Source organism: Notolepis coatsorum, assembly GCF_963971535.1.
Source record: "Notolepis coatsorum genome assembly, chromosome: 12".
Classification (NCBI taxonomy): domain Eukaryota; kingdom Metazoa; phylum Chordata; class Actinopteri; order Aulopiformes; family Paralepididae; genus Notolepis; species Notolepis coatsorum.
In genome coordinates, this window is record NC_140176.1 from 68,353,380 (window position 1) to 68,368,332 (window position 14,953).

Sequence of the window (14,953 nt, forward strand, 5' to 3'; positions counted from 1 at the left end):
TTTGCTGAAAATAATAATGGTGTTCATGCATAGATCACTACATAAATCAACTTATAATACGTGTTTTACATTAGCATTTTATGTTAGCAGTTAGCATTTAGCATTTCCTGGATGACAGTGTGGCCAGCTGGGCAACAGAGACCATGATACTGTAGGTTGGCATGATTAGTTGCGTCACACAGGCGGCTCCGATTTTGAGGAAGTACAGGGAAGTCCCCTCCCCCTCCCTCCAGTGGAAGAATGTGAAAAGGGCGCTCTGCTTCTGCACATAATAACAACCTAGCCTATAGTCAAAGCCATGCCTCCAGGAGGAGTTAACTGTAGAGAGGAGGGGAGGGGACCTGAGAGCCGGCAAGGGTAAAATATGCTGGCGCTTTTATTGGAATGAGGTTCGCGATTCCCCGCTATGGTCTCGTGGGTGCGTTTTGCCCTGGGGGCAGAAAGCGGTTAGCTAACATGAAATGATGTCTCCCCCGTGGAGACGCACTATAAATCATCCCCAATGAGGGTCAATTAGGAGTTTGAGATGGTTAGCGTGGGACTCAGGAGGGACTGAGCTCACACCAGGGTCCCGTCTGGCAGTATGCCCAGACATATAGTGGTCCTGTGATGTGCTGTAATGTATATGTAGTGCCCTAAGGGGGGCCTGTGAGGTACTAAGTGTTTGATAACCATCAAATAACCTGAGGTCACCCCACTGGACCAGATTCATATTCATATCTCACTGAAAAGATTTGATTCTATGATATTGGACACGGATTAGAGTGTGAAATAGGGTGATCGTATTTACAGTATCATGCTCCCAGAAAAGCTGATGCTTGTATTCCTTTGGATTTTTTTTAATTTTTTTTACTTAACTGTTGTTATGCCTGTTAGTATGTTATTCCATCAGCATTATCGCAACGTCTAAAATGAATACGATTTGAAATAGCGTTAGCTTAAGCTAAATATTTAGTTTCAGAGACTCAGAGAGAGTGTGTGTGTGTGTGTGTGTGTGTGTGTGTGTGTGTGTGTGTGTGTGTCACTGTGTGTGTGTGTGTGTGTGTGTGTGTGTGTGTGTGTGTGTGTGTGTGTGTGTGTGTGTGTGTGTCACTGTGTGTGTGTCTTGGCTACATTTTTATTGATTAATTGATTTATTATTTGATTTCCTTGCCATACACACAAATCGTTTATCATAACACCAAAATACTGTTACATGTCGTATGTCTGTATATCCATTTTCCACACACTGTACAGTCCATAATGTTTAGTCTGCATCTATACATGTATGTGAAGAAATGTGCCCCCGCTGATGTCTTATGTTTGGTATATTTCATAGCTAGCCAGCTTGATGCGCTCAGGTTAGCTCCACATTAAGAGCAGCACTAAGCCCACTCTGCCCACTCTGCCCTCCGGCACAGGGCTAGCGGGCAGTTGGTCACGCAAACAATTTCTTGCTCTGACTTTTTCCCTTCTGGTTGGTGACTCAATAACCTCGTGTGGAGTTTGGCTTTCAGAATATATTTCAGAATATATCCCACTGTGAAAGAATAACAGCTTAAGATCAGATAAACGTTATCCCTCCCCCGTGGGGCAAACCCAGGTGTCACAGCAGCAGTGGCAGGGAAGAGAAGAGAAGGAGAGGTACAGGTAGGAATAAGCATCCAAACCAGGATAATAAAACATATAAATATAAATAAAGATCTGATCTGCACTTGATCTCTGGGTGAGTGAACAGGTGAGACATAATGTATACTATTTTTCTTATTTAGATTTTTTATTATTATTATAATAATTTTTTCCCTATCATTTTTCTCCCATCCCCAATTCATTATGCCAATTATCTTCCTGGTCGTTGCGTGCATTGTCCCACTGTTGGTCTGGGGAGGGTGTAGAACTACCACATGCCTCCTCCGATACATGTGGAGTCGCCAGCCGCTTCTTTTCACCTGACAGCGAGGAGTTTCACTGGGGGAACGTAACACGTGCTGAGATTCACGCTATTTCCCCTAGATCCCCTCTCTGCTGAACAGAAACCCTGACCGACCAGTAGGAGTCGCTGTTAGCAACGACCAGGACTCATATCCCCACCGGCTTCCCACCCGCGAACACTGCCAATTGTGTTAGTAGGGACGACTGACCAAGCTGGAGGTACCGCTGACAGCTGGATTCGATCCCTGAGTCTCTGTGGTGGTAGGCGAGTGCTTAGACCTCTACGCTACCCAGCCTCCCCGAGACTTATGTGTATACTCTATCAATAATGCGTCAACTATGCGTGTATGTACACCCCCCCCCCCTGTACGCGTCTATATTAATCCCAGCCGAAGAGTGCAAGAGCGCTTCCGCATTCTTCCCCATTCGCCGGTAAGCAATGAGCATTTCCTTTTCCTTCGCCCAGGTGCTCGCCGCGCATGCGCATGAGGTCCTCGCTTGGTTCAGACCCCCATTCAACACGGTTAATCACAGATGCCAGAACGTGCCATATTAAAGCCTTTGGTTCATATTAGCAACGCTGGTCAATCACATTAATCACAGAAGCCATATTAAAGCGCTAATACTGTAGTCAGGTTAGTGCTTAGACAAGTTTGCTTATGTTTAGCTGTACACAGACATTCCCACAATCACACAGCACAGCAGTCTTGCAAATTCGGTGCAAGAAAGTCAGGAGGCTTGTGTTTGCTACCTCTTCTTGCTGTCATTACATCCATGTATGTGCATCTTCTGTGTTTGTTTCCTTATTTGATCAATTGCAGGTATGAAAAGTACCTGCGGTACATTGAGCGCCTCTACAGTCGCAGAGAGTGCTGGGCACTCAGTTACCGGGGCGCTCGCGGTCTCCTCACCCGGGGAAATAACACAAACAATTATGCTGAAGCAGCGATGTGGTTATGTGGTCCTCGTTTGGATAATATGTAACGTTACAATGTACAGCGAAATAACGTTATGGCGTTATGTGGTCCTCGTTTGGATAATATGTAAAGTACAGTTGACAGCTGCGTTGTGTTAATGTTACAATGTACAGGGAAATAATGTTATGGCGTGTTATGGCGTTATGTGGTCCTCGTTTGGATAATATGTAAAGTACAGTTGACAGCTGCGTTGTGTTAACGTTGCAATGTACAGGGAAATAACGTTATGGCGTTGCGAGTGAATCTGGTCCGCGTCGCGATAATATACATGTATTCCATTTCGGCGTCTGAGCGGGGGAAAAGAAAATGCGCATTTGGAGGGCGTTACCGGGGCCAATCAGGGCAAAATGCGGAAGCGCTCTTGCACTCTTCGGCTGGGATTAATATAGACGCCCCCTGTACACCCCCCCCCCTGTACATACACACATAGTTGAGATACATACAGGCAGCCTTCCAATCCATTCAAGCTGCTTCCAGAAAGTACAACTCCGTTCAGAAGCACGTTGACTCATTCAAGCTGCTTCCAGAAAGTACAACTCCGTTCAGAAGCACGTTGACTCATTCAAGCTGCTTCCAGAAAGTACAACTCTGTTCAGAAACACGTTGACTCATTCAAGCTGCTTCCAGAAAGTACAACTCCGTTCAGAAACACGTTGACTCATTCAAGCTGCTTCCAGAAAGTACAACTCCGTTCAGAAGCACGTTGACTCATTCAAGCTGCTTCCAGAAAGTACAACTCCGTTCAGAAGCAAGTTGACTCATTCAAGCTGCTTCCAGAAAGTACAACTCCGTTCAGAAGCACGTTGACTCATTCAAGCTTCTTCCAGAAAGTACAACTCTGTTCAGAAACACGTTGACTCATTCAAGCTGCTTCCAGAAAGTACAACTCTGTTCAGAAACACGTTGACTCATTCAAGCTGCTTCCAGAAAGTACAACTCCGTTCAGAAGCACGTTGACTCATTCAAGCTGCTTCCAGAAAGTACAACGCCGTTCAGAAGCACGTTGACTCATTCCTCATCCATTGCCCTGGACCTCTCCTCTGACCCCACAGGATGAGTACCTGAACGAGGAGGTGGACGCTCGGATGATCGAGTACGAGGACAACCGGCCCCTCCTGGACCTGTTCCTGCAGAAGCCCATGGGGATGCTCTCTCTGCTGGACGAGGAGAGCCGCTTCCCCCAGGCCACCGACCAGACCCTCGTAGGCAAGTACATCCTGTTTCAAGGCTGGTTTTGATTGATTGATTGATTGATTGATTGATTGATTGATTGATTGATTGATTGATTGATTGATTGATTGATTGATTGATTGATTGGTTGGTTGTTTGGTTGGTTGATTCGTTGATTCGTTTATTGAATGATTTAATGTATTTTATAATCAATAAAAAAAATACATACAGTAAGATACTCGAACTAGAAGACATATTTTAGTACAGATCTGAAAATGATCAGTGCTAACAACAACTACAACAACAATAATATATATATATGTTTGAGAAATCAAATAATCAATCATCGTTGCCATCAAAGTAATCCACTGGTGTGTTGGTTTATTGCAGAGAAGTTTGAAGACAATCTCAAGACCAAAAGCTTCTGGCGGCCTAAGAGAGTAGACCTGGGCTTTGGTATCCACCACTACGCTGGGAAGGTAATCACTGAGAGAGTAGACCTGTATCCACCACTACGCTGGGAAGGTAATCACTAAGAGAGTAGACCTGGGCTTTGGTATCCACCACTACGCTGGGAAGGTAATCACTAAGAGAGTAGACCTGGGCTTTGGTATCCACCACTACGCTGGGAAGGTAATCACTAAGAGAGTAGACCTGGGCTTTGGTATCCACCACTACGCTGGGAAGGTAATCACTAAGAGAGTAGACCTGGGCTTTGGTATCCACCACTACGCTGGGAAGGTAATCACTAAGAGAGTAGACCTGTATCCACCACTACGCTGGGAAGGTAATCACTAAGAGAGTAGACCTGTATCCACCACTACGCTGGGAAGGTAATCACTGAGAGAGTAGACCTGTATCCACCACTACGCTGGGAAGGTAATCACTGAGAGAGTAGACCTGTATCCACCACTACGCTGGGAAGGTAATCACTAGATACCATATAAGGGATTCTGGAGATAGGTAGGTTAGATCTTTTCTGAAAGTTCTCAACTGTCCTTGTCTGGGAACAATAGATTTTCAGAAGTAATATTGGATCACAACATTATAACTATAATGTATTATATAATATGAGCAATTTCTTATGCTGATGTATGTTATTTTTGGAGTGGTAGAAAGTTTTAATCTTGATTCTGCCATCAATTACGTATTGAAGCTTCAATGGTTCAAAGTATTCAGGTCAACCCTAACATTGAGGCTAATGAGTACTGTAGGTATTTGCTAATGAGTACTGTATGTATTGGCTAATGAGTACTGTATGTATTGGCTAATAAGTACTATATGTATTGGCTAATAAGTACTCTATGCATTGGCTAATAAGTACTCTATGCATTGGCTAATGAGTACTGTAGGTATTTGCTAATGAGTACTGTATGTATTGGCTAATGAGTACTGTAGGTATTGGCTAATGAGTACTGTATGTATTTGCTAATGAGTACTGTATGTATTGGCTAATAAGTACTCTATGTATTGGCTAATAAGTACTGTATGTATTGGCTAATAAGTACTGTATGTATTGGCTAATAAGTACTCTATGCATTGGCTAATAAGTACTGTATGTATTGGCTAATAAGTACTCTATGCATTGGCTAATAAGTACTGTATGTATTGGCCCCTTTAACTTGATTTAATTCTCAGGTCATTTACAACGCCGGAGGCTTTTTGGCTAAGAACAGAGACATGTTACCAGCAGACATCGTTCTACTGCTGAGGTCATCAGAGAATGAACTCATCCGTAAACTCGTCACCAATCCTCTCACCAAAACAGGTACGTATAGGCGGCACCTCATCTGCTCTCTATCGTTTAGGCATAAACAGGGACACACAGTGTCATACGGCAAAGCTAACATGTTGTACACAAAGTGTACAATCAATGCCCGTGAGCCGCCACTAGTGGCAGAGCTGCTATCGGTGAGTGAGCGAATGAGTGAGTGACATTGTGAGTCATAGAGGTGCTTCTCATCCAATAACAAGCGCAAATCCGCAATAGCTGAGGCCGCACACGCACGTGCATCCACACGTGTATGCATTCACACACACACACGCACGCACGCACGCACGCACGCACGCACGCACGCACGCACGCACGCACACACACACACACACACACACACACACACACACACACACACACACACACACACACCCTCACACAAACACAAACACATGACCTCCAGCCTCAATTTCAGCCTCCCAGAGTGAAATCTGCGGCTGCCAGAGGGTGGGGGACACGATGCAATCATGTCACATATACTGATAAGACAGTCTATTTAAAAGACATTACATCACACTCTCAAGCCATACAAGCTGTGCTGATGTGCTGGTTTGCTGCAGCTGCTGTTAGGGTAGCGCCATCCCAGCCTCCACCTGCTTGAGTTATCTAAATGCAAGCTATGGGGGATTGTTCCAGTGCTGTTATAAATATTATTTTTGGTAAAAGCTTTTATCCTTCTTCTGTATTGTTGCATGCTTTGCTCGTGCAACAGAGTAAACTGGGCTACCTTTTACATGTAATAAATTATCAAATCTATAACATGAGGGATTCCTGACAGAGATTATTATTGGTGTCCATATCTGTCACGAATAACAATATTATTTATAATGATTCTCTGAAACGTCCCGAGTTTCATTCACTTCTCATGAACCCGGTCACTGGAACTCTGTCCTCTTTTCAGCCAGGCGTCCCCCTCTTATCGGATGCCAGACTAACGTTGCAAAACGCTGGCCCTGGCAGCGTGAGTAGTAGCTATACCCCTTTGTTTGGCCGAAAGACGCTACTAACACCGTCGGAATGAAATCACCGAGCCCGTAATCACCGCAATCATCCTTTAATGTAGCCGTAAAAAAACTCACCCGCGTCATCTCTCGCCGACCTCGTCAAAGTTAATGGCTAAAATGAGACGAGAGAGAAGAACAACTTCTCCATGAAGTTCACTAATACAAAAGCTGTAATAAATCAGTTCTTCTTAATCAGTTCTTAATCCTGAAGGTGGGTGTGAGGGTGGGGCTGGAACTGCAGCCTGAAATAATGTGAAATAATAATATGTTTGGTTTTCCAGATTGAAGCCATTTATAAACTGCTAGATGTTGATTTGCACTAACGAGTTATATTGTTATCGCTTTCGCTGACTAATACAAACTTGCTTACTTGTTTTGTGTCTGTGTACAAATTGACGTGATTTTCCTGTTGCATGACTGCTTCTGTCCAGTGGTGACTCTTTGATTTATGTCACAGGAAACCTGGCCCACACAAAGGGTAAAAGTGTAAACACATTGCAGACCCCTCGGACGCCCGCGCGCACAATCAACTTCGCCAAGGTACTGTAACGTCCAGGGCCGTCTGCATCGTCATACGTCTTTTATGTAGTTTCCCGCGCAAAGTACTTGTGTTTTCTCTCTCCTTTTGTTTCTTGATCTCATTATCACAGACAAGAAATATATTCCAATTTGTCTTTACCTCTTGACTGAATCTGTACAAATCTACTTTACTGTGTCTGATTAGAACAGACATTCTAAGTCCCCTTTCAACTCATAATACTTAATGTTCTCCCTGCCTTCCTTAACGTCTCCCTTTTTTCTCCTCTTCTCTCCCTCTTTCTCTCTGCCTTTCTCCTATAAAGATGGGAATGCTTACATTATACAGTTCTTTATCAGTCTGTGAGGTAATGGACACGTCCATGTCTGTGATGTGTGTGAGTAACAGAGCCACCCTTAACCACATAGTACTGTGACGGTTGCTTTGCGGCGTGTTTCTCATAGAGCAACCCTCTGTTCAAGTGTCGATGTGTAGATGGCCGTGTAGACTTGTCCTTTGTGTCCGTAAGAGCATACGTGTGTGTGTGTGTGTGTGTGTGTGTGTGTGTTATTATTATTATGAATATTATTTATATTATATCAACAGTATAGACTGACCAGAAGAGTCACAGTGAAAGCTGTGATCCTTTATTAATTTCATCAACTACTTTATTCGTGAAGAGGAGATGTAAATTAAGGAGAGTGAGGTTCTGTAGGTAATGAAGTCTCTAGACAACTATGCAGATCTGGATTTGACATCTTGATGACATCATCATCATTGGTCTCTATAGCCGCTGGCTTTGGGGGAAGTTGTCCATCAACATTGTTTGGACTGTCTCAGACCATAGCAAATTCTAGTGAGTTGCACCCTCTTTTTAAACAATGCACATACTGTATTACCAATCGTAAGGCTGGAGTTGATTAAATAGGTGAAATCAATGAGGGATCACACCTTTTATCATCTGCTCGGTCTTCTCTCATGGAGAGAACAGGATGTTGCTAATATGTTGTACCCTCACTGTAGGGACTGAAGAATCACCTCTATGTTAAGTCCTCAGAATGAATCAGTCGTCAGTTCTTTGCATCTCCATCAGGGTCCACTTTTCAGGAATTATACAAATAAATAGCCTCATTTTCAGATTAACGCCTGTGTATTTATGAAATTCCACATTGGGGTTTTGAACGGGTTTCGAGGTCCTTCAGATCATGAAATGTATTCATAACACTGAGGACCAGCTCTTAATCCCATAAAAAAAACTTGAAAATCACTACAATTGAAGATACAATGTTTACACCCTACGTTGCCTTCCTCACACTGGTGACTCTATTGAAATATCTTTCATGAGTGAATCAGAGGTTGATGTCTTTAAACGCGAGTACATTTCTGCAAAGTGTAAGACGTCAGCCCTAATGACGTGTCTAGTAGTTGTATTTGTATTTGTATTTATTTTGTATTTATTTATTAACACAGTTAAACAAAAGTAAAAACAATACATACAACAGTTGCCATCAGCTAAATCAAACCGTTCCTCTCAACCCAATTCACGTTCAAATGAAGACGACAGTAGTTGAGCAAAATGGCAGACATGCGACACAATGGGTTGTTATGTCTTAACCCTTTCACTACCACACTACAGAAGGTTAACCTTTCACTGTCTACAATACTACAAAAGGTTAACCTTTCACTACCACACTGCAGAAGGTTAACCTTTCACTACCACACTACAAAGGGTTAACCTTTCACTACCACACTACAGAAGGTTCTATATCATACTGGCTGCCGCTCAGCGTCATCTGCACTAACCTCACTTCGTGCACATGCACTGAATAAAAATCCACAATGTACCTTTACATACCAACATCCGTCTGGCCACACCCCTATCCGCTACCTTCATAAGCAGGTGTGTGGTCACCTACTCGCCTCCTTCACTTTCACCACAAGGAAGTGCCTGTTGTATACATCACTTGACGAGGTTGTTTTAGCTGAAGAAAGTTGAGTTACGTGTTTACATTTTTTCTTGCTTTTTTCTTTCTCTCATACATTTTAAAAAGAAAAAAGCTAAGTCATAATGTTTACCTCGGAGGGTCGCGCTAGCAACGTTACCCTTCACCAGCGGTTCTCCATTGCCTCCTCTGTTGTGCGTCTTGGAGCGGGGTTGAGGCCTCTTTCGTGTTCGGCAGCCGCGCCCGGTAGGCGTCCGATAGATAGTTTGCCTCTCCAAGGAGCTGGTGCACCAGCGCCGTCTCCTGTGCGATGGCCTGGTTCCGGCTCTGGTTCCTTTGCCTCCGGAGAGTCCTCCGCTGTTGGGCGGCCGGCTCCTCTGGTGGCGGAGGATTTGAGACGCAAACTTTTTGCGTCGGCTCGCTCCCGTCGCAAGATGGTGGCTTGTAGACGCGAACGGCCTGGTTTTGGTGAGTTGTTGGAGCCGGATGAAGATGCGTCTGATTCTCCATGGCCAATGGAAACAGAGGACTACATGGTAGAAGCGGACGGGTTCTTGTTCGACGCCCCGGTGGAGACATGTCCGCCGCCCGTCCAGGTAACACTGGATGGGGGTGATAGGTCTCCTTGGGGTTCCTCGTACGCGGATGTTGGGTTAGAACCTCCGACTCGGCGGCGGGATGCCTTGCTATCAGCCACATCATAATGTGGCTCTGTAACCAGTAGTCTGCTGCATGTGAGGGACGCGAGCTCGGTGGGACAAAGTATGCAGGGGGAACTGCGTGCTTTGTTCCCCGAGCTCATGGCGGCGGCGGCAGTCGCAACCGGCGTGCCGCTTCCGCAGCCACTGCCTGTTCCTGTTCCTGATGATCTCATAGGTCATCTATGGCAACGCCGTCCTGTGAGAGAGATGGGCGTTGTCTGTCCATTTTTCCCCTCAATGGAGGCCTACGTCCGTCAGGGACAGGTGGTCTCCCACATCATGGGCCTCACCCCCGCCTACGTGCGAGTCACGAGGGTGGTGGGTTTGGTAGACTGCATGAAGGAGGGGGTGCCTCGGCTTGATAGGCCGATGGCAGCTCTCCTTTGTCCTGAGGTGGTGTGGGAGCCGTTACGGAAGCCGGTTTCCCAAGGGAAATCGGCGAGGCGGTTGGCTTACTGGAGTGACCAGTCATTTATCTCCGCGACTCAATCTCTGGCTGCCACTTCTAACATCGCGCAGCTGGCGAGATTCATGTCCGGGATACTGACGGGCGGTACGGAGCTGACCGATTTGCAACATGATCAGCTCGCCCAGTCGGCAGGAGCCATCCTGCATCTGATCCAGCCGCAGGCCATCGCCGCTGGGAAAGTACGTGCCCTGGCCACTCTAGTCCAGCGCCACCTTTGGCTGGAGCAGGCGCGTGTGCCGGAAAGGAAGAGGACTCCACTTCTGACGGCACCCCTCTCCGATGCTGGACTTTTCGGGTCGGCACTGCAGTTGATGACCTCGACCTGCAGGGAGATGCAGGAGGAGCGTTCCGTGCTCCAGCCTCATTTTCCCCCGCCTGATGTCGCCGGTGGAGTCAGACGGCAGGCTCGTCGTCGGGGTTCCGCCGCCGTAGCCGCCGCTGCTACCACCGCCACTGCTGGACCTTCGGCAAAAAAGGCCAGGAGGAAAGAGGGCGCCTCCGCCACTGCAGCCGGCCCATCTACGCCCGGAGGTGACGGTAGGGATCGTCGTGACCAGCCTCCTATCCTTTACCGTCCCTCCGGGGCTCCCCGGGGTGGCAAGTACCGAGCGGCTCGTGGCAGGCGTCGCTGAAAATGACTTTTTCCCTCTGTGGTCCACCCTGTTCCCTTCCCGGCCGCCTGTATCAGTTCCGCAACCGTTCCTATTTCCGGGGTAGGCCTGATTGGCCCCGACAGGCACGTGACCCGCCGCGGCCACGCCCCGCGGCAGCCCCAGGACGCGGCAACAAGGCTGCTGTGGTTCACCGCCGCTTTCCGCCTTCAACGCCGCAGAGTTACCATACGCTATACAATATACTTAGGGTGACCACCTGTCCCGCGACTCGCGGGACAGTCCTGATATTGGGCCGTTTGTCCCGCATCCCGCAACAACAAAACAATGTCCTGCAATTCAAAGATAATAAAAAAAAAAAAAAAAAAAAATGTATCTTTCAAAGATTATTATTTACTGTACATTTTTTTTTAAATGTTGTTAATTGAATGCCTCGTTCCAATACCCTCTTATATTTAAAAAAAAAATCGGGCGACGTCACAAACCAATGCATTGCGCAGCCGAGCAATAGTATCCATCTGCAGGACCACAGCACCGACACATTCAGGACCGCGACACTTTGCGGACCCACACTCTCCAGACCCTCGCTCCCATTGGCTGATTTGGGTCACGTGACCGTCCCACCCAATGGCTGAATAGGAGTGGGACGGTCACGTGACCCAAATCAGCCAATGGGAGTGAGGGTCTGGAGAGTGTGGGTCCGCAAAGTGTCACGGTCCTGAGAGTGTCGGTGCTGTGGTCCTGCAGCAGGATGCATCTCCAGCCGAGGCTGCTGAGCAGCTCACTCGAGTCGCGCTGCCTGTCACCTGTCCGAGCCGGTGTTCTGTGAAATTCTACTACTCTGCTGAGAACTGCTGCCGTAGCGCGAATCGCCTATATGTTTGGACAGCTGGGTGACGTCACCCTATAGTTCACTCCGAATTCCAACAGGTGTACCGACATTTTATCATCTACAAATACATTCGGCTGCAAAGCCAATTACATGCAAATACAGTTCAAAAGGTGCAATGAAAAACATGTTTAAGATATTGTTTAAGATATATCAACAACAAGACTCAACAAGACGTTTGTCAGCAAGGTGGCAGGATATTGTTGTGTGAACGATTGTGGGTCATGCGCATGCGTGCGCCATGCGTGCCAGCAGGTAGTAGAATTTCGCAGAACACCGTTTCAGATGATCCCCAAAAGGTAGAATGCAGGATCTGCCACTGACAGGAGCTTCACCATCACACATGGAGGAGAGGGGGACGTCACGTCACATATAGTTGTTCAGCAGTTGTCCCCCCCCCCCCCCCCCCCCCAAACGTGTCCCGCATTGTCCCGCAAAAGCAGTGCTGCTGTCCTGCGACTGAACCATTTTGACCTGGTCACCCTAAATATACTATGCAATGTACTAATATACAATACGGCTCACTTTTCCCACTTCAATGACAGAGCCGCTGTTTAATAATATTGTCGCGGCGGAGCTCCGTCGCGGCAGCATTATGTAGCAGTAATCCCCCCTTTTTTACCATCGACAACTAGCTCAATTGGTAACGCTGCTTGGCTGTGGATCCTATGGTCCGTTTGTGACAAGTTCGATTCCCTTAAAAAAAATTTTTTTTTGTTTTTTAACGTGCATTGCACTATAGCGTATTGTATATTGTATATTGTATGGTACAGTAACGGTCTCTGGAGCGCAACAATAAGAAGCATTTGCACTGCAACGCATACACCTTACTGTAAATTGTACCTCATCCCATTTCTGCTTTGCACTATAGCGTATTGTATATTGTATATTGTATGGTACAGTAACGGTCTCTGGAGCGCAACAGTAAGAAGCATTTGCACTGCAACGCATACACCTTACTGTAAATTGTACCTCATCCCATTTCTGCTTTGCACTATAGCGTATTGTATATTGTATATTGTATGGCACAGTAACGGTCTCTGGAGCGCAACAGTAAGAAGCATTTGCACTGCAACGCATACACCTTACTGTAAATTGTACCTCATCCCATTTCTGCTTTGCACTATAGCGTATTGTATATTGTATATTGTATGGTACAGTAACGGTCTCTGGAGCGCAACAGTAAGAAGCATTTGCACTGCAACGCATACACCTTACTGTAAATTGTACCTCATCCCATTTCTGCTTTGCACTATAGCGTATTGTATATTGTATGGTAACTCAGTTACTTCTATTCTGCATCGAACGCTGTACATATGTCTCTATACTATTTTATTTCATACAACAATGTATGCCTTTCAAATGTTAAATGATAAATGATTGCATGATACACACTGAAATAATCCTGCGCTCGCGCAAATTTGCTGCTGCGGGCGGCGGTGAAGGCGGAAAGCGGCGGTGAACCACAGCAGCCTCGTTGCCGCGTCCTGGGGCTGCCGCGGGGCGTGGCCGCGGCGGGTCACGTGCCTGTCGGGGCCAATCAGGCCTACCCCGGAAATAGGAACGGTTGCGGAACTGATACAGGCTTCCCGGCCCAAAACATATGATTTTGATTATAAGAAATAAAAAGTCCCTCCTGGGAGGGACTGTATTTTTTGTTACAAACTGTGTGTTTATTCACTTACATATGATGGGGATACGATGTGTGAACCTTTCGCTAGTGTGGGTTTGATAGAAGGGCTAGACTTTAACTCTTGTTGGTCGCTACATTCATGTTAGAGCTTAAGCAAGGCCTGCAGCTTACACTCGGTTGAAAAAGGTTTTTTCTGCCTCGACCTGAAGGTTAGGTCTTCACATAAAGGTAGAGGTTAGTTGTGTGCTCTGTTGCTTAAACAGTGATATTGAGCCGCAACACTGTTGTGTTGGTCTGCAGTAATGCTTGTGTGTGTAAAGGTACCGCGGTTCAGGCCGCTCTCTCTCTCTATCAGATTTTCTGTGTCTTGCAACATAAACACGGGTGTCGGGTTCACACATACATAACTTGGCCTTGTTATAAACCCTGTTCACAGACTTGTCTGTGGCTAGCGTGCATTGAATTAGCTTTGCGCTGTTAAGGTATCATATGGCTATTTGTTGTTGTCGTATTCAAGGGTTGGGCTTGCGAGGGGGTACCGGATAAACCCCTCCTTCCCTCTTCTGATTGGTCGGGTTTTTTTTTTTACTCTCTTTTCATTCGGTCAGGGCCAAGCTGTTAGGCAGCTTGGCACGGGGGGGGGGGGGGGGGAGGGTTTCCCTGACTCCGCACCTATCACGGGCGGTTGAGTCATGGGTTTCCCCCCGTCATAGAAAACGTCACTAGGCACGTTTCTATTGGACGACAGCTTCCGTGAGTTTTTTCAGACCCGTATGTAGGGTCTGTCATTGTCAAGTTGTCGGGGCAGAGCGTAGGAACTTGGGAACTGTCACGTGGGATTCATGTCAGTCGGTGTTTCTTTCTTTTTAATAAAAAGAGGGAAGAATATGAAGCACGACAACTCCTTGTCGTTCTCCCAGGCGACTTGAGGGACCAATGTCTGGTGTCTGGTTAGACTATCCATTGATGTGTTTGGGTCTCGACGCGTACATAGTGCTGGCTCGGGGTGTTTCTGATGAGAAACACGCATGAGGCTGGTACGCCTTGGTTGCTTGTTATTAAAACAGCGTTTTTATAGGGCAACTGGGATGGAGGTCTTTCTCTTCCGAGCGCCTGTTACTAGGTCTCGACGGATTCTCGTTCATATCTGGGGGATGTTAACGGAATAGATCAAAACATAGGTAGAGGGGTCTCACGCCCTTGGGGTGGGCCACTGAGCGTGATACGAATGGGACCGTCTGGGTGGCGCCCTCTTTTCATGTTTTAGATCGACACGCGTACCTACCCCCTCTCGTGGAGTGGGGATGTCGGCGTGGTTAGGGCACGGGACTGGTTCTGGTCACGCTGGTCCAGG

General features: G+C 46.6%; 1 protein-coding gene across 1 annotated transcript in view; it reads left to right on the top strand.

The window, feature by feature from the left end:
* myo3a (myosin IIIA) overlaps window positions 1–14,953 on the top strand; it is a 214,712-nt gene that overhangs the window by 148,295 nt on the left and 51,464 nt on the right. Inside the window, exons 21-24 of the mRNA XM_084326257.1 lie at window positions 3,941–4,094; window positions 4,449–4,537; window positions 5,697–5,826; window positions 7,294–7,376. Of these exons, the coding sequence (XP_084182383.1) occupies window positions 3,941–4,094; window positions 4,449–4,537; window positions 5,697–5,826; window positions 7,294–7,376 (456 nt within the window). The remainder of the gene's footprint in view (window positions 1–3,940; window positions 4,095–4,448; window positions 4,538–5,696; window positions 5,827–7,293; window positions 7,377–14,953) is intronic.